Source organism: Crotalus tigris, unplaced genomic scaffold, assembly GCF_016545835.1.
Source record: "Crotalus tigris isolate CLP2741 ecotype Arizona unplaced genomic scaffold, ASM1654583v1 scf7180000017611.44802233496:7321179, whole genome shotgun sequence".
NCBI lineage: Eukaryota > Metazoa > Chordata > Lepidosauria > Squamata > Viperidae > Crotalus > Crotalus tigris.
Window position 1 is genome coordinate 1,742,799 of NW_024096511.1, and position 19,619 is coordinate 1,762,417.

Here is a 19,619-nt window from a genome sequence, read left to right on the forward strand (position 1 = left end):
TTACCCACCTGGGTAACATCTTCATCAACGGTAATGTCTGGTAATGGAGCATCTAGATGCAAGCAAACCAATAAGCTCACAGAGCACCAAAGATTTATCCATTTAAAGTTAATTAGGATCAATTGTTCATTGTTCTTTTTACCAATAATTCATAGCATCTTAGATATTGAATGTATTTTAAAAATAGTTCAAGTTCTGGTCATTTAGCCTAAATGTAGAATGAACACTGAGTCCCTGGTCTTTCTTATTAGAAGGTTGAGGATTAACCAGAATGCTCATTAATTTGATAGAAAAGTAAGCCATCTAGAGTCATCTTCGGTGAAATGGGTGGCCAATAAATAAATAAATGCAAAAGAGTCGCCTTTGGTGAAACGGGTGGCTAATATAATATAATATAATATAAATAAAATAATAAAATAAAATAAATATAATTGCAAAAGAAGAATTAGTCTTCCTGGTTTAAGGTAATTTCCTGAATTACTGGGGCCTGTCCTTTGAAAGTATTAGTAAACATCACATGCTCAGCCACTCCATCATTCATTTCATTTTGTCATGCAGGCTATAACTGAAGAATATTGTGAGAATATTTCATATACCACTCTGAATGCTAATATGGTTTGTTTAGTTTTGGTTTATTGTGTATACTTTGCCTTATTTGTTTATTTATTTTTAAGATTTATAAGTGCAACTCTAGGTGGCTTATTGGGCAGCATACAGCATAAGTACACAAGCAATTTTTTTAAAAAAAACTCCATATAACAACAGACAATTTATACATTCAGAATATAAAATTATAAACCATAGTTTTCCTTAGGGAAAATCCAGCCATTTGTAGTCATGCAGTAAACTTTTATTAAATAAATGATAGCTTGGCTGAATGAGAATCCAATGCTTTGTATAGTGTGCTTTCATTTCCCCACTCACTGTGTGACTACTTTTCTTCGGCCACAAGCCAGTGGGCAGCACCAAAAATCAATACTGGGCATGAAAGAGCAGAAGTGCAGTTCAGGAAACTTTACCTGCTCTTTCAATTTTTTTTTTTAGAAGACAAGTAAGCCATACATAATGTTTCCATCCTAAGCATATCTTCTGTGAAGGAACTCTGTTTACTTGAATGTGATGAAGCAGTATTTCACCATAATTCTTTTAATAATTTATCTATTTTAAAAAAAAGGGGGAGGGAGTGATAAATTATTGCCAGGGGAAAATGACAGGTAGGTTCTGCAGTGGATATGCGTAAGAGGGGGATAGTAGTCTACACAGTGCAGAATAGATCCCCTAAAATAGTAGAGTATTGGAAGGCCAATAGTGTAGAATAAAAAGATCCATTGTATAGAAAATGATCTGCTGTAAAGGCACATTCAAAATGAATCGATGCAGAAATTCATTACAGCTTAGTAGTTCATGAATTTCATGGGATTTCCTTGCCAGTATGTTCTTTCATTGTGTACTTCCATAACAGCCAGCTCACAAATAAAGCAGGTTCTGAAAGGGTTGTTAACAATTCTAAGAAACAAAAAAAAAAAATCTATCAAACTTTATTTGCTTATAAAACTAACAGCTGCTGCAGTTTCAGAGAGGTTTTTTTTTTTTCCTTTTCATGAAAGCTAATCTTACTGCCTTTAATGTTCTTAACTCTTTCTAGAATCCCACAACCCCTTTATCTGGCTTCTCCTGCTGCGTTCCCACCAGCCCTAAAACCTGAGACAGACTGAGTTTTTGCCCAAGTCTCACTTGAGTTGCAACAACTTCTCTATTAGAGGAAATGAATGTTGCCCTTTTGTTTCTGTGGTAGAGTTGTGATAAAGCTGTGGTGGTGTTATCTCTCTTTTAGGTAGTGGCTCTTTATGACTACACAGCACATCGATCAGATGAATTAACCATCCACTGCAATGACATTATCCAAGTGTTGTACAAAGATAATGATAACTGGTGGTTTGGCAATCTGGTGAATGGACAGCAAGGCTATTTTCCAGCCAGTTATGTGGTTGGAGAAAGTATGTATAATGATTTTGCCTAGTATGTGATACCTGTGGGGGCTTAAATCAAGTATCTGAAATCTGCTATTCTATGACAATGCATTGCAATACACGTTACATATCAAAACTAAAGTAGAACTAAATGTATCAACAATCTGAAAATAAAATATATTGACCAAGAAAAAGGAATACGCTACAGTGAACTAGATAACACCACCTTGATTTATTCCTTCTAGCTGAGGGTTCATTCTGTGTTCCTTCTAATTGAAACTGCTCATGGAAAGCATGTACCCCTATGAGTATTGATTTTGTCTAAAACCTGGAGACAGCATATATAATCTGCTTGTTTAAAAAAGAATCAAAGATCTTAAGCACCTTCAGTGGAGAGCTTCGTCTTCCCCCCCCCCCCTTCCATAACAGAAAATAATTGGACTCTGTGGCCCTCTGTGGCCCTCTGAAAACTACACTTAACTTTGAGGTGTATTTGCTATCTAAAACCAAAGCAACCATATTTTTTTTCTTCTCATTTATGTTAATTAAATCAATAGTTTAATTATATAAATATTTTATATGATAAATTTAATTTAAGCAATTTAATATGTATTTTCATTGATTGCATAATTTCTTGTCTTTCTTCATCATGGGAAGGAGCACAAAGATATGCAGAAAACAGGACAGCAACTGTCTCCGACCACAAAAGCTAGCTTCTTAATCTCTACAATATTAGAACATTTTATTTTTAACCAAATGTGAGCAAGCAAGTTGATCACACGTGCAGACAGCAGTCTGTCTCTCTACAGCCTTCAGTCTGCCCATGTCTTCCCTTGCAGAGGCCTTGTATCATTGAGAATTGTGCCCACTGATGTTAGAATTAATTTCCACAGCAGAGGGCACCCTATGCAAAAGTCCACCTATGAAATATCCATTTATAAATTTGTAGTAAGTGACAGTCATAAACATCAGTTTTTTCAATTGTCTCCTATGGAAAGTTTCCCAACAGAAAAACCTATAATAAGTCCACAGCCAGGAGCCAAGGCGATTCATTTTCATCATATTTTGCAGTTTCCCTTTCAAATATTTCAGTGTTGATCCTGAGTTGTGTACAAAGATAGTGAACATTTTGTATATCATCTATACACATACACAAACATCCAGCCATCCAACATATCTCTTGGAGTATCAAATAAATCAGTAGTTGAGTTATTGATAAAGGTATTCTGTATTAAATAATACATTTAAAATATTCTGAAGTAGTGGAGGAACCAATTTAAAAATGTTCTGGATCAAATAAATAACCATTTGTATTAAACAAGTTATGGTTCTTTTTCAGCACAATATGAACAACAGCAATCAAAAGAATTAGCAGAAGAATCTACTCTTCAGTCCAATGAATTTGTAAAAGTAACATCACCAGCTGTGCCTGAGGTAACTATTTGGGAGAAAGGCATGAGCCATGCCTCAGAAGATGGGATTGTATTTTCTATTTCTTGTGGTAACGGGTTAATTACCAAGTGCATGTAGTGTGTGTTAATTTTAATGTATGGACTTGCTTGGATTCAGCCATTCTCCAAGAATACAAGCCCAGAAGTTATTATGTTCACAAAGTACATTCCATATATGTTGGAAAACCTTCCACATGATAGAAAAAGAAGAGTTGACATTTAACTGACTTTAATTATCATTACAAATTATATGGCTTGGTTATTTAATAAACATGCCATAAAAGATAGTATGAAGATTCTATGTTTTCTTCATAATATTTGGCCACCAGTAAGGCTACCATGCAGTTACTGTCTTCTCCATTGTGGATTATAAGGCAGTTACTACGTGCAGCTAAAAAACCAAGAGACTCTTAACATTGGGGGGGGGGGGGGAAGTAACCAAATTTTTAATAGTCCTTACAACAGGGAGAGACATAATCCTGTTTTTAAAAAAATAAATCTGTGGATTTTAATTTAAGGGGCTACCTCTATAAAATCCAAATAGCAATTCATTTTCTATGACTGAAATGCACGCACTCTCAGGAATATTTTTTTAAAAATGGCTATATTGCTTCAGCCATTGTGATTTAACATTGCAGTAATTTTAGTTTGGCAAACCAAGCATCACCATCTCTCTGAAATTGCCAATTAGTTGGTAAGGCTGAATCAGAATAGTTCTACGCATTAAATGAAACTTAACCAATATAATTTTTAAAGAAGGAAATAAAAGCTGCCCTCACAGATGGAATGGGGCAGTTTCTAACCTGCATCCCTTCTTCTGACTTAGCTTAAAAGAGAATCAGCTGTTTGTTTGACTTGGACTTTGTCTTCCTAAATGACTAGATGGTAACATTGTTGAAGTAAGGGCATATTTGTTTTAATCCTCCCACTGATTCCAAAATCTCTGGAATGATAAAATATATATTTATTTTTAAAAGCTATTTTACTACTCTATTCTGTGCCCTTATCTCTCTCCAGGTACTATCAGTTAAAATTAAAGCATCCAAAATAAAGTGACAGTCACGCACATACTACACATACTACAGCAGTTCTTTTCCCCCCCCTTTCAATTGTGTCCTATTCTTTGCTTTGACAAATCCCTGCAGTTTTCTTGAGAAGATTTTTTAGGAGTGGTTTGCCATTGCCTCCTTACATGGGCTGAGAAAAAGTGACTGACCCAAGATCACCCAGCTGGATTTGTGATTAGGCCAAGACTAGAATTTACAGGCTCCAGTCTCTAGTCTGGTGTCTTAACCACTACATCAAACTTGCTCTGTAGTAGTTGTAGTAGTAATTTAATTTATTGTTCTAACCCCTAGATTATGATGTAATGCAGCAGTAGTGGTAACAGTAAATTTATTATGTACTTGTAAGTACACAAACAAGCAACAGTTAAAAAAATTAAACAGATCCTTTATGCTAGATAAAACTAAGTTTACTGGAACAACCTCAGTAAGTAAAATGGAAAAAATCTGAATTAAGAAGAATGGGAAAAAATATATATGCGTATGTGAATTAAAAGATTTTACATTAATAGTCTCACATGAGCTCCTTCAAAACAATACTAAAGAATCCGTGTAGTTGGTAATGTCATATATTATTTGAATTCCATACTTTCAATAAAGTGTACAGTAATTTATTGTAGTCAGACTGAATTGTTGATCTGGCTAACTATGAATATAGAAGTGAAATATTATGGTCGCAATCCATAATGCCCTCTAATATGTTAGTTTAAGGACATTTTGAAACCTGGAGGAGTTTATGAAACCTGGAGGAGTTCATGAAGCAGTTAGAATATCACATGAGAAACTGCTATTTAAGAAAAACACCCAAATAGAAAAGTCCCTTGGGTGCACCTAAAGGAGCATACTCTGGATTGTTAAAAAAAAAAAAAAAGTAAAAGACAAGAGTGTTTTGGAAAATAACATTTTTATATAGTGTGGGCAGCATTTTGCCATTTCTTTCTAGAATCCTTTTTATGTTGCATACGATAAAGACTTTTGTTCTAACCAGAAGATGGAGAGAATGATCTTATCTTAGAAATGCAAACTAAATGTCAAAAATATTCATGGCAATTGTGTCTTACTATGATTCTTTTCTTGTCATTATATGAACCAAGAAGATCTCTTAAGCCCAACATTAGATTCATTGAACTATAGTTGTTTATTTTCTGCCAAATAAACTAATGGAATGAAATCATTTAAAACTCCTTTTTTTTGTTCTTTAGATATTTATAGACAGCTATTGTTTATTTTCTGCCTTTATTTTCTGCCTTACTAATAAATATAAACAAAAGACTAGTATATCCAGAAAGTTCTCTCAAGAAGAATTTTTGAAAGTTTGAGTGGCATTAATATGTTTTCCTAAACTACTCTTACCGCAGGCTGATTTTTCACTATAAATAATAACCAAGAATTGCAATTAGCATCTTTTGTCACATCTAAAAACATATTTAGGTGCCTAAAAGGACACCACACATGATATTTTAAATAGCCAATAACTTTTAAATCATACATCTCTTCCCTCAGAAATATTCTTGTTTTCTTATATCTGGTTTCCAATGGTATTGGTAATCTCTATTTAAGTCTCATCCAGACTTAGATTAATACTTTTGAGTGTGATTTTTTTTCTAAGCACACCTGAACATTTCAAAGGGTTTTAAAGCAGAGGACTGTTTCCTTGTTTTAAACCACATATTGTGAGAATTTCTTGGGTGACAGACCTTACATATAAAGTGAGGTATATTCTCTCCTCACTCAGGAAGCCCGTGGGTTTGTCATCACACACGTGTTGGCTCTATTTTCTCCCACCCTCCCTCCCTTACTGATTCAAGTTTTCCTCTTTCAGATGCTAGCAGATACTAGCAAGTTGGGAGACCAAAGATTTAATTCAGTGAATGACACAGACTACCTGGCTGAAAAGTAAGGCACCAGTAGTACAACAATAGATTGTTAAATGGCTTGGAAGAAGCTGAAAATCATGGTGTTTCTCATTGCAGTCATCCAGAAATAATGAACTAAATTGGTATAAATTATCTTGAAAAGACCTCGGAGAAATTGCTAGGGAACTATAAAACTGCAATAAATGTGTTGCATTACAGTAGTTGTTTATATTCCAAAGATATTACAATAAGGTACATTGTCTTGTGGCACCATGATTGCTGAAAAGCCATGCTTCTGTTTTTCCTTTCTTCTGTTGGCTCCTAATGGATCTAGCTATTTTGTTAGATGCATTAGGTGGAAAATAGACTATGGCATGTAATTGCATGACCAGGCTAATATTTTATATAGGATCAATGTTATGAGTTGAAGCCAAAAGAAAGTAAAACAAAACAGTCAGTAATCCAGGCAGGATAACATATCCATTTGCTTTACGGAAAAGTATGGGGGGAAAGTATATACAGTAAATGGCACTTACATTTTGCCTGAGTTATAAATGCTTTTCTAGAGATATTCACTGATGCCCTGTTTTCCAAGCTTTTTTCTTTTTATCCATCATGTAATAATGCTGAAAAAACAGTGGCCTGCATATCATAATAGTACACAACCAAGGTTAAATTCTATTATCCATCTATTATCTGTTGTGGGGAATTTGGCAAGCAATCCAGAACTACGTATGAAAATGCCAATCTGTTTGTATCAGATGTTCTTTCAGAGAGCAGAAACTGAGAACGGGCCTCGGTTTTCTATAAAATTCATGGTCAGCTTTAGACATGTGTTTTTCTGCCTTTGCCTTGATCTTCCAGCGTCAGAAGATCAGTCTTTAGTAGTAATGGGTATGAATGGAACAGGTCAGTAATTGAATGAGGAATCTAATTTAACTGCTTGGGACTTTAAATCTCCAACTGCACCTATTATCCTATATTCTTACAGAATTACCTGTGGACAAACACAGAAGGACATGGATACAGAGGAACAAGAATATAAGGCAAATGATCGCATCCCATTCTATGATGTTGAGGATGAGCCTAAGAAAAACAGGAAGAAAAGAAAGAAAGGGATGGTGAAAAGCACTAGTAGAAAGGGAACATCAGATAATGGCTTCCTGTTGAATTATCCGGCAGTATAGTGCCCATCATGTTCGTAGCTGTGATTTCATGGCTTAAAAGTACATGGAAAATAATGGAATTATTGCTTGTTTTGCAGTGATGATCCCATATATTTGAAAACTTGAAATATTGTTCAATATATAGATTTATTCTAAACCAATTTAGAATTATCATGATGTGGGAAGGCCAAAGAACTAAGAAGAAAAATATGTTCTGAAAATTCCAGTAAAACTTAACCTGAGTTAAAATTTTAATAATGACTGGGTTTAAGCCAATTTGCTGTCTAAAGTAATGAAATTTCCAGAATTTTATTGAAGCTCTTCAGGTCACTGAAACAAAGCAGTCCAGTTTGCTAAAAATTGAAGAATACCATGATGGGTAAAGACACGAGCTTAAAATTCCTTATAGTCTACGAATAAAAATCAACCAGCTTAATTGCGATAGAAACACTATATTCTAGAAAGTCTTGTTTTGATACACTGTTCATAAAAGAATGCAATATTAAATGCTTGTATCTGATTGTGATGGAGTTTAATCTTAAAATAATCAGCTCAATGTGTGATTTTATTCCTGCTATACACTTACAGTAAATAAGATTAGCCACTGCAACAGCCTCTCATGCTGAAGTTTTTGAAGAGAACGAATTACAAGAAAACTATATTGTAAAAGGGAGTATGTATCTCTACCAAGAGTTGGTAACTTTTTGTATGTTAACTTTTAAAAAGTAATAAAATTGATATATATTTTGATATATATTTTTAATGTGAACGAATTTATAAAATTCATGTTATAAATTTGTAAAGGCATTTTTTTCCTGCTTTTAAAGCCCCCTTGACTGTTTTTTTCTACTCTTTAGAAAAATAATTTGACATCTGTATATGAGTGAATATGTTTTTAGGCAGCACATGTTTGTGTTCAGGTGTAACTGTTTTCAAATTAAAAAGCATTAAGTTGTGAATGGTGCATTAGTGATGATTTCCGGTAACTTTATTTATTATTCTCTTGTGTATGTATGTTGACTACTGATGCTCACATTATTTATACCATGTTAGGAAATTCTGCCCTCTTCCTTTCTGAGGCAATAAATAACATAAAATTAGAAACTCCTTTTTTAGTAGTCATGGCATTTGATTCCATTAAAAAAAAAAGAAGTGAGAATAACCAAGTTGACCACTGATGTGCAAAATAACACCCAGATGCGCAGGATTGAATTTCAAATATTATACAATCATCTCTCATGTTGAACAGGCATAAAACGTAAAAATATGGAATACCTATTTACCTGAAATGAAGACAACCCTGAATTTAAAACAGTCCCCATTCCACAAAAGAAGTGCAGACAGGAATATATGTTTTATTTATTAGTTTTTATATACCACCCATTTCAGGGTTGAAGTATGTATGCATGTATATATGTATGTATATATGTATGCACATTCATTTGCAATAATGGTACATGCACCATTTATAGGTTAAGAATGAGGAATTGCATGACACACACACACACACACAGCAATCTCATGCAATTCCTCATCCTTAATAAATGTGTAACTTAATTGCAAATGAATGGCATACCTGTATATTGTGAATCTACCTGCCAAAAACCATACTAAAAACCCTATCGGGACTAAACAATGTATATTGAATATTACATGAATGTGTATTAATTGAATTAAAAATAGCTAACAAAGTGCCTATAAATAAAGTTTCCCAATAAAAAATAACCTATCTGCATATACTGTATAAGCTATTATCACACACAAACTATTGTTGTATACAGAAACACACTGCATACAAATGCATATCTTCTCTGCCTTTCTCCCTCCCACCATGAAGAAAATGTATGAACTATGGAGAAGAGGTAAGTGGTCAAGGAAGGAAGGAAAAAAGAGAAGCCCTGTGATACAAAGGGTCAAATTTACTGGGCAGATAGCCCTTCCAGGTATCAGTTAATACACTGTCTTACCTTTAATACTGGTATTCGTTCTAATTTATTTGTTTCACAGCAAGTGTTAAATGACACTGCTTATTAGTAGCTCCCTATGAAATAAAATATATATGTTTTAAAAAGCATTATTTTAATTGTGTAAGAGGATAATAGGTCAGTCTAGGTATAACCTCAGAAGAAGACATGAAGAACATGCTGTTCTGTTTCATCAGGCTAGGATGTAGATCAGGGGTCTTCAAACTTGGCCCTTTTATAACTTGTAGACTTCAACTCTCAGAATTTCTCAGCCAGGCACACTGGCTGAGGAATTCTGGGAGCTGAAGTCCACAAGTCATAAAAGGGCTAAGTTTGAAGACCCCTGATATAGATGATGAAGATCCAAAACATTGTCTAGAACAGCAAAACTACTTAATCAGTAGTGATATTGGTCCATAATTTTCATGTCGGGATAGAAATAAGATAGAACTGTGGATATGATCAACAACTTTATCTTTTTGGGAAATCTCTTCATAAAGATTTTGAAGAGCATAGGGGATAAGATAATAATACATAGTTAAAGTAGACCTTATGAGATTAAGATTACAAAGTGGAGTAGTAGCATCTCCTGACCCTAGTTTCGTGGAACAACTATCATAATGATAGGCCAAAGATGCCATAAAAAATATAACCTACTAATCCTGTTGACATTTTTTTCTTTATATTATCACCACTTCTGAGTGGTTCAGAAGAATTCTCATGATTGTATTCCATTGTCCATCTTCATGTGGATGTCACTTATTAAGATAATTAGAACTGTTTCAATCACAGAACTAGACTGAAACAAAAAATGCAGTTGATCTACATCTACAGTACATTTTTAAACTAAATGATGAGAATTAACATTTCACAAAAAATTTAGAAGAATAAAATTGCCATTAGTTGCTTCCCCAATTCACTGGAAGAATGCTATATTTCTGACATTTGGCATTTGCCTTTTAAAAATTTTCCTTCCTAAAAAGCATAATTTAAACATGCATCATGCTATATATTGGGCATTGCTGAGAAGTAGCCAACTTTTTGATGTTCGTTTGGATGGCATCGTTAACTATTAATCTGATATTATGGACATGGAAGATAAAAATAACACTTCACATAAACACCACAAAGAAGTGGTAACTGCAATCAAAGGCACAGCTCCTCCTTTTCAGCTTGCAAACTAGGGCTCCAATTATGTACAGTGTTTTGAAGTTGAATGGAGCTGCTCTGCCACACTTTCCAAATTGAGAGAGGACAGGCAAGAACAATATCCTTTAAGGCACTGTTCCAAATAACAATTAAGAAGTGAAATCAGATAAAAGCCCCTACATGAAGATTTATGGAGCTGAAAACATATTTTTTAAAATGGCATTGTGGCTATTGTCACTATAACAATAGTGGGGGTTTTATTTGCATTCATCTTCCCACCCAACTCATGGAGTTAGAATCCTTTATAGCTTTTCATTTGAATTAATACCTGTCTGTCTCTGTTACTCTATGCAAAGATATTTGTAGAACAAGACAGCATGCAAATCATTCTCAATGCCCAAAGTGGTCATTATTATTATAATAACAGGCCTCTTTTCTCTGAACATGAGTAAAGGTTAGCGTTCACAAAAACTCCCTGCCTTATTTTTATGCCTTTTTTCTTAAATACTAGACGAGCAAAAGAAAGAAGCCCATCCTTTCAGGTGATGCAACATTTTCAGTATGAAATTTCATATTGTATCTATGCTACTTCAATAATATGAAGTAATGTACGTTTCTGTAAAAGGTTCTAATATAATGGAGCACGTTTTCCAGAAAAGCAGTTTCACCACATCAATGTGGGAGGGTTTATGTTCTTTGAAAAGGATTCTAATTAACTGCTTTCTTTCCTTTATAAAAGTCTGCATGACAAGTGACTGTCATATGATCTAGAAATAGTCCTTTATTTTGTAAGATTTCAGATGTAACATTTGCCAAATTCAACTTTATCCTTATCACGTGCACTGTCCTATCACCCCTTTAATATAAGGTTTATCAAAATGTTTAAATAGGAACTCTATTCCTCTAAATACTTGTCTGTTCTCTCATAGCAGACATAATCCTAGCTACCACTTACATATTTAACCTATGTAGTAAAATAAAATTGTGAATTATTGAATATTAATTTAATTTACTCACAGTTATTAAAAATCTGTTCCAGAGCATGGTGAGGGTGATCATCCATCATGTGGTTAGGTACTCACTGACCTGAGAATTAACTTAATGAATAGAGAAAAACATACTTTGGAATGCACATTTGTGATAGTACTACCAAGTGATAATATTTTAGATTGAAAGAATAATGGCTAAACATAGCATTTCCCAGAAGGTAGAACTTAAGTTCAGTTTCAATGGGGTGAATTGAAATTCGATGTTTGTTCAGTGCGTTACAATATTCTAAATGACAAGCTCCATTAGATCTTACTGGAGTGGAAAGAGTTAAATAGAATTATTGCTTAAAAACTGTGTATTAAGACAAGAGGATTAAGTAAAGCAGCTCGGATATGGGATTCCCTATCTAACTGCTAATGTTAATTTATGTCCCACTTTTCCAAAAATCAACATCATTGTGATATATATAATTTACCCATTTTCCATAAGAAATCATGAGTCTATTATGTATAGATATGTTTGCACACTGAATAGCATACAAGGGAATAGCAGATACAGTTGCCCTTGCAGTCTCTCACAACTATCATCTTGCATTTGAGTTTTGCCTTCGAGCCTTATAAGGAACAGACATCACAAATCAGAAGCAGAGTAGCTGTAGCATCATTTAATTCAAAAGGCAAAAGGAGATGGAACTCCATCAAATAAGGATTAATGGGAACAGAGAGGAAGATGATAATTGAGGTCTCTGTTGATTAAGTAATGAAGTCTGCTGGAGGGACCCAATTGTCTGTGGAAGAATTGAATGTCAGGATCATTTAGGGTTAACAACAGTCCAATACAAGCAAAAGCAGACAACTATAAAAAATAGCTGGCATGGAAGCCATTTTGTATAGATCAGGGCTACAAACTTGATAATGAGGCCTCACATTCACTACATCCTTCTGCTCTAATTACTAAGGTGAATGAGGAATACTTAATCTGGATAGAAGAGTATAAAGCAAGAACCCCCCTCCCTTCACAGCCCTTTATTTTGTGAACTCAAATACAGTATCCTTTAAAGGAACCTTTTCTAGCATGTATAAAATTGTTTTACTGTAACTTGCATTAGGAAGGACCATTTATTAAAGGTCTATTTTTAAAAAATGCTGTTTGTTGTAAGAAAGGAACTGTTCAAAACGTTTTTTGAGTAGGCAAAAAAAAAAAAATCTCAAATGCTACTCCATGTGACTATTGATAAATCATACAGTATGTGTTTTAAAAAAAACCTTTCAAAATCAATATTGACAGAAAAATTAAATTTGGAGGTTAGAATACAATATTGACAAATATTGTGTTTGTGTTTCAAATAGTGGTGGCTATAGAGTATGTGTTTTTTTAAAAACCCTTTAAAATCAATATTATTGACAGAAAAATTAAATTTGGAGGTTAGAGTCCAATATTGACAAATATTATTTTTCAAATGGTGGTCTGGCTGCAAATCATTGTTGCCACGAGTTTTGTGTACATATGACATCTCATTTCATGTAGAAAACATGCTTGTAATACCACACTGCAACACTGTTTGTAATCCCACACTGCAACACTGTTTATGTAAGACTGTCCTCCTTTGCTTACCTCTGCTGCTGGTGGACTGAAATATATTACTATTATTTCAGAGATAAAGCTTCAAAAAATAGTAGTCACTGCTGAAAAGCAAGTAAATAATTAATTCAGCTATCATTTACAGTAGCTTTAAGAAAATTTAGGAATGTGCTTTGTTAATGTTGCTTAACTTTTGCATGCATTATAGATATACAATATAAATGTATACAATTAGAAATATATTTAGTTTATTCAGAAAGAAGTGGAGAATAGTAGCTCTTTACTGCATGCTATTGTAGAAGATTACTATAAAAAGGAAAATGGAAGAGCACAGGAAAATCTTTTTCTTGAATGGGTAGGCCAGTGGTGGCGAACCTATGGCACGGGTGCCAGAGGCCGCACTCAGAGCCCTCTCTGTGGGCACACGCGCCGTCGCCCCAGTCCTAGGCCTTCAGCTGGGTTTTATAAAATCTTTTCGCTTTAGGCCTCCACCACCATGTACAAAAAAAAAAAAAGGTTCAATCAATCAATCAATTTCAACTTCTCGCGGGAAAAAAAATCTTGCAAAGTTGGAATTGATTGATTGAACTTTTTAGTCCCACCCAGTCTGCCATTACCACCACAGCCATGGCCACCCAATGGGGCACACCCACTCAATGAGCCACACTCACCCGACACCTGACAATACATAAGTGGGTTTTGGGTTGCAGTTTGGGCACTCGGTCTCTAAAAGGTTCGCCATCACTGGGGTAGGCAATTGCAAACTGTAACTTCTTTTATTCTTTAAGGTATATTGAATTTCTTGTTACTCATCTTGTGTTGCTTCTCTTACATTCAAGTTTGGGGGTAGTTTTTCTGGAACTGCATGAATTTATCACTGTGTTCATTGTTGATTTATAAGGACATTATAAATTGCATTTATTGAATGAAAGATTGTCGTTTTTAGCTCACTAGCATCACTCACAGTTGCCATTTAAGAATCTCGAAGTTTCAATTCATAAATGTTTACATGTATTTCTTGCTATTTTTAATCTTCAGCAGTTGGACGAGGTTCACAACACCTGAGAGTAGAACCTATTGTCTTAGACTTAGTCCTCACCCCAGTTTTTCCAATATTACAATACCACAAAATATTTTAGTTGCACTTGTATACAGTCTGCCAATATAGGAACATGGAAGTCTTGTAAACACTGCCTTGAGGCCTACTAGATATATCCCATCCTTTCTCCAGGAATTCAAGTGGCTTACATTTTAACCCTGCCACAACAACCTGCCCCTGTGAAGTGGGCCAAGAGAGAGAATGACTAGCACCTGAACTAGTTTAATACTTCAGTGACAACACCACGCAGATGTAAAAATGAATTAAAATAAATAGTGGTAGCTGATACCCTCATCAGTACAGACCTCAGTTATATTTTGAGATGTCTCCCTTGCTGATGTTGTCAAAAGCTGATAGGAAATTCATTTCATGAAAAAAGGGAGAAAAATTCAATCTACCACCAAATAGCTCTAGGAGATTCAAGATGCAAGTCTATGAAAAATGAAAGTTATATTCTGATTTCCTTGTTCTAAATGCATGTCAAGTTTATTTAAAATAAATTAATTGGATAGCAGCCAATATACATAGGGACAGTAAGGAAGAGCACATTGTTGACTCTAGTACAAAAAAGAAGACTGTCTTCCTGTAATGGCTTTTCCTGACAAAAAGCTGCAACTTTTCTGACCTGCTTTCTGTCAGAAGTTGAGAACAACTCCCATTATCCCCAGTCATCATGCCCAGTTATTATGTTGATTAAAAATGGTTATTTGATACCTCCAGAAGCCTATAATCCGCTGTGTATCTGCTCTAAATTAATGAGGAAGGGAGGGAAATTCAAATTTCCATTCAGGTCTCACTGAATTCTTACTGTACAAGACAAGTTGACCCTCATTATTTGGGGGCAAGTATTAGGCCACTTCTTTCCAATGATTTTATCCAACCCTCCAAGCAGAAATGGATGGCTATATTCTGTAAGCCTATAAGAATTTTTTTTTAAAAAAAGGAACACACCTTCAGCCATCTTTTTGCAAAGCAACACAGCTGGCCATGTAAGACAAGCTAAAGATATTTTATTATTTAGAGGGCAGCTGTGTTAAGATCTTTGTAACACTCAGTGGATTTCTGCTTTGTACCTGAGCAAAAACGTCTTTTTTTTTCAGACAAACAGAATTTATGTTCTGTGATTACACTCCTGACTTAGAAGTGTCTGTGGCCCTAAAAACCCTTCACTGTTTTATAAAAAGGGATCACCATTCTTGGGGTGCGTGTTTGAGTTCAGATGCTTCATTTATTTGCTTGTTTGTTTGTCTCTGTTTATTAAATTTATATGCTGCTGTCCACCTCATTCTGCAAAGCAACTCTGTATGGCTTACAATTAAAATCATAAATATAAAAATATTAACGTTAGATACAGAAATAAAAACCAAAGATAAGATTGGTGCAATGCTACATTAAAAAGATCCTCACAATATATCCAGCTAAAATAATGCTTTTAGTTCAATAAACTGGGTGACTGACCAATTCTTTTCAATTGCCTTAATATCAGCCTTTCTTTTTAACCCTGTGGATGCTTCTTTCAACAGAACATCGCTTCTTCATCAGTCAAAACATATATACATGTATGAAAAAAAGCTCAATTTTTAGTTACACTTCTATAGGCTGAGAGTACAGAAAACTAGCTTCAGCAGCTGTAAATTTTCTGAGGATTTATCTAACCACAAATACATTGAAATGGGGAAATGGGGCTATATTAAACTGTGCAAGATGCTGCTGGAACCTAGCCATTTCTGCAATATCCTGTAATTAATTTATTATGACAGGTCTGGCAAACTGAAACACCCAATTCACTTGCGACAGATTGCTACAGTAGAGATGTTTTAAACTCTGCTGTTCCCTAAAAGGCAGGTATTAAGAGAGATTGAGACAAGAAGGATCAAAACTACTAGACAAGACTGGGCTACTGTCAGAAGTGGAATCCAAAAGATCCTGAATTCACAGGATTGCTCAATCCATTTTGCCCCATTTGCATTCACAGGTGCAGAAACTGTCCTGTTTCTCCAAAGTGCTGGAAAAAGAAAAAGTGGGAAGACAACTACAAAACTTTTACTTTCCTAGTTTCCCTCCAATCATCTCCCTTAACCTCTAAGCACTCTTAGGAAATCATATTTTCACTCATGTCCATTAGGGTGCTTGAAAGTTCAGATAATTAGAAACTTTTTTTTTTTACAGAACATGATACAGTGAAAAGACATAAAATGAGCTAGGGGTGGGAGGAATGCTGCATTAATAAACATACCTTTTATACACTATTTTCATCATGGTGTCCATTTGCATTCAATGCCATAATTACAGGGCACAATATTTGTTTTCAGGCACTTATTGCAGAAGGAGACCATCATCAGTTCCTGTCAACTATATATCATCTAGAGAATTTTAGTAGCAACTTGTTTCTAAGCCACAGAGTTAGGGGCTTTAATTTTAATTTGGAGATTACTCTTCTTGTGATAAGTTACTGTAAACATCTTGCCGTTCATTTGTGCCTGCAATGATTACGAATGACATCAGCCTCTAAACAATGAATTCTATAGCTGAGTTGTAACAGCACACAAAAGCCTTTAATAGGCTTTTAAAAGACCAAGAAGGGAAGCAGAGAGTTAATCCTCATTATGGTTTAAAAATATGACATAATAAAAAAGTAACTATTGAAATGTATATATAATTAAGACCCAATAGTCACAAGTGTGTCATGAGCATCAGAAAAATCCCACCCACCTGTCCATTGTTAGCAAGCACATGCTGAGTAAATCCCTCCTGGTCATTGGCAGGATTTAGCTGGTGGGCACTCCGTCCACATATAATTCTCTCACCCTTCTGCACAATCTCTCCTGCATATAAAAATGTGAAAGATACCCAGACATTGACATCTGTAGCCTAAAAGCCTCAAGGTTCTATAGCCAGAGAAGGGTTTGATGGCTGCACTTGTAATCATACAGAGCCTCACTCATTCTAAGCATTTTTCTAGCCAAAACCCAAACAGTTGAACTGTACACTTTATATTTCAAACCCTCTTCTTCCAAATTATTGAAGACTTTCTTGATATGTTAGTGAAGGGAAAGAATAATCATTTGACTCCTCACCCAATGTTGCCATATTCAGCTCAGAGGCAATGGCACTACTCAGTATTTCAAACCAAAATGATTAGTCTCTATTACTTTCAATTCTCTCTTTTCATTTGCTGAAAAGTAACCTAGCTGAAATTTCTCAACAATTTGATCAGGGGAAGGGGGGGCAAGTTCTCCCTGGACTTGTGGACAGCTTGAGGAAGTGGGGGAAAATATTTGGCATACTTCTTCCATGCTCAAACGTAGTTGCTATCATTGACAGGGTATTTTTGATTGCATAATAAGTACCAAACAAGCTTCAGATATTTGTGGACCCATTTCAATTAGGTATTTAGCCAGGGGATGATATTACAACTTTTTTTGAATACTTCCATGGATCACTTAAACCAGAAACTGATGAAGTGAATAATCCCTATTACTTTTCTTAGGCATCTTGGAAATTTTCAATACCATCTATTACCCTTATAGACTATCTAGTGAGATTGGACTTTGGCAGCTGTATTTCAGAAGGGTTCTGGTCCTACTTGTCAGTTTGCATCCAGAAGATGGAGCTGGGAAACAACTATTTGACCACTAAGCTACTGATCTCTAGTACCCTATAGTAATGCATTTTCTCCCTGTGTTACTCTTCACCTGAAATTGCTCAGGGAAGTCTTCCAGATCCCTCAACAAGCTCCCAGCTCTATTACGTCTTACCATCCAACTCCAAGAATGCAGTTGGCAACTTTACATATTATCTAAATTTTATAACGGTCTGGATAAAGAATAATAAATTAAACCCACTCAAGATGGAGAGTTTTAGTAAAAAAATAAAAAACAAACTGAATTCAGGAACTGAGATTTAGCACCCTTTGAAGAGCACTACATTCTTCCAGAAGGAGCAGATTTGATACCTGGGAATGGCCATTCATCCTCATTGGTCATTAGATTCAAAAAAGCAGCTCTGGTGAAGGGCACTACAGTATACAGTATATCCTTAAAGTACTGTGGCTCTGCCATTTCCCCCATTGTTCTGTATGCTAGACTCACCACAGTTCCTTGTCTCCCTGCCCTGCATATGATGTGGCACTGTTTTCTACTTTTCAAGACTGGATGAAGGTGATTGGGCATTGGCTTGAAAGTGCTTCTGAGGAACTGGAGGATGTCGATGGTGGGAGAGAGAAATATGTTTTATCTTCATGCAACAGGTGGCCAATACCAAGAAGATCTCAACTGTCTATCCCTGACTGCATTTTCAGTCTACATGTGCAAAGAACAAGAACTATGGTTTGCACTGATGAGGATTTTGTTTGTTTGTTTGTGGCTTAAAAATACCTTCTCCTCAAACTATGAATAATGCAGCTCCTCAGCTAGATCCTTATACAGAGGAACCATTCACAAATGACATGTGGGAGACTCTGTTCTTGCTGTGGCCCCTCTTGTTTCAAGTTAGGACAACTGGAAGCAGGCCCCATCTGATTGCTGCACTCTGCATTCAGAGTTTTGAAAGCAGCTTTAAATATTGGCCTCTACTTGGCTCCTGTTCTGATTCATCTTTAGAAACTTTGCAGCTCAGATGAATGGTTTCTTCAGTTGTTTTTGAAGCCTGTTGCTCACCGCAGTGATTGTCTCCTCATAATATGTTGTATCATTTTGGGTCCTCTTTGCTTTAAGGCTGGGATGGAGTGTGGCCAGAACAGCTGAAAGCCTTGGAGTCTTTGTTCTTTTGGAAAGGGGAAGGGTAATTCCCCCCCAGGCATTATTGTACTCCTAAATGAAGATGTAATTATGATCAAGAGATAAGACATACATGTTGGAGGTACTGGCATGAAGAAAAAGAAACAGCCCCACCTTCACAACTTCCATGAAATGAGCTAGTTTGAATATTGTATCAGCTGGAGATAAATGAGGAAAAATACTTCCCAATGTAAACTAAGGCCCGCTCTTTGCATTAATCATTAAAATAGCAATAAAAAAACCCTCCTCTTGCTTTATTTGTTTTGTTTTTCTCTTATGTTTCCTGCTCTAGCAGAGGATAAGAGGCAGTCACAATCTCTTGGATACATCCATTAAGCATACTGCAAAGTTAAAACTATAGTCCCATGCAAAGGTTCTCGGAACTAAATTTCCATGACTGTAGGGAGACTACTTCTGAATAACTATGCATAGAAATATACTATTTTACTGGTAGTCCTTAACTTACAACCATTCGTTTAATGACTTTTTGAAGCTACAATAGTGCTGAAAAAAGTGACTTAGGACAGTTCCTTGCATTGCAGTATCCCTGT

General features: G+C 35.3%; 1 protein-coding gene across 2 annotated transcripts in view; it reads left to right on the top strand.

Annotated features, from left to right (window-relative positions):
• The window catches only part of AHI1 (Abelson helper integration site 1), an 88,335-nt gene extending 79,869 nt beyond the window's left edge, over positions 1 to 8,466 (top strand). For both annotated transcript variants that reach the window (XM_039323487.1, XM_039323497.1), the window contains exons 22-25: positions 1,835 to 1,997; positions 3,310 to 3,404; positions 6,308 to 6,381; positions 7,333 to 8,466. In XM_039323487.1, the coding sequence (XP_039179421.1) occupies positions 1,835 to 1,997; positions 3,310 to 3,404; positions 6,308 to 6,381; positions 7,333 to 7,528 (528 nt within the window). In that variant the 3' untranslated portion in view covers positions 7,529 to 8,466. The remainder of the gene's footprint in view (positions 1 to 1,834; positions 1,998 to 3,309; positions 3,405 to 6,307; positions 6,382 to 7,332) is intronic.
• Positions 8,467 to 19,619: the final 11,153 nt, after the last annotated feature.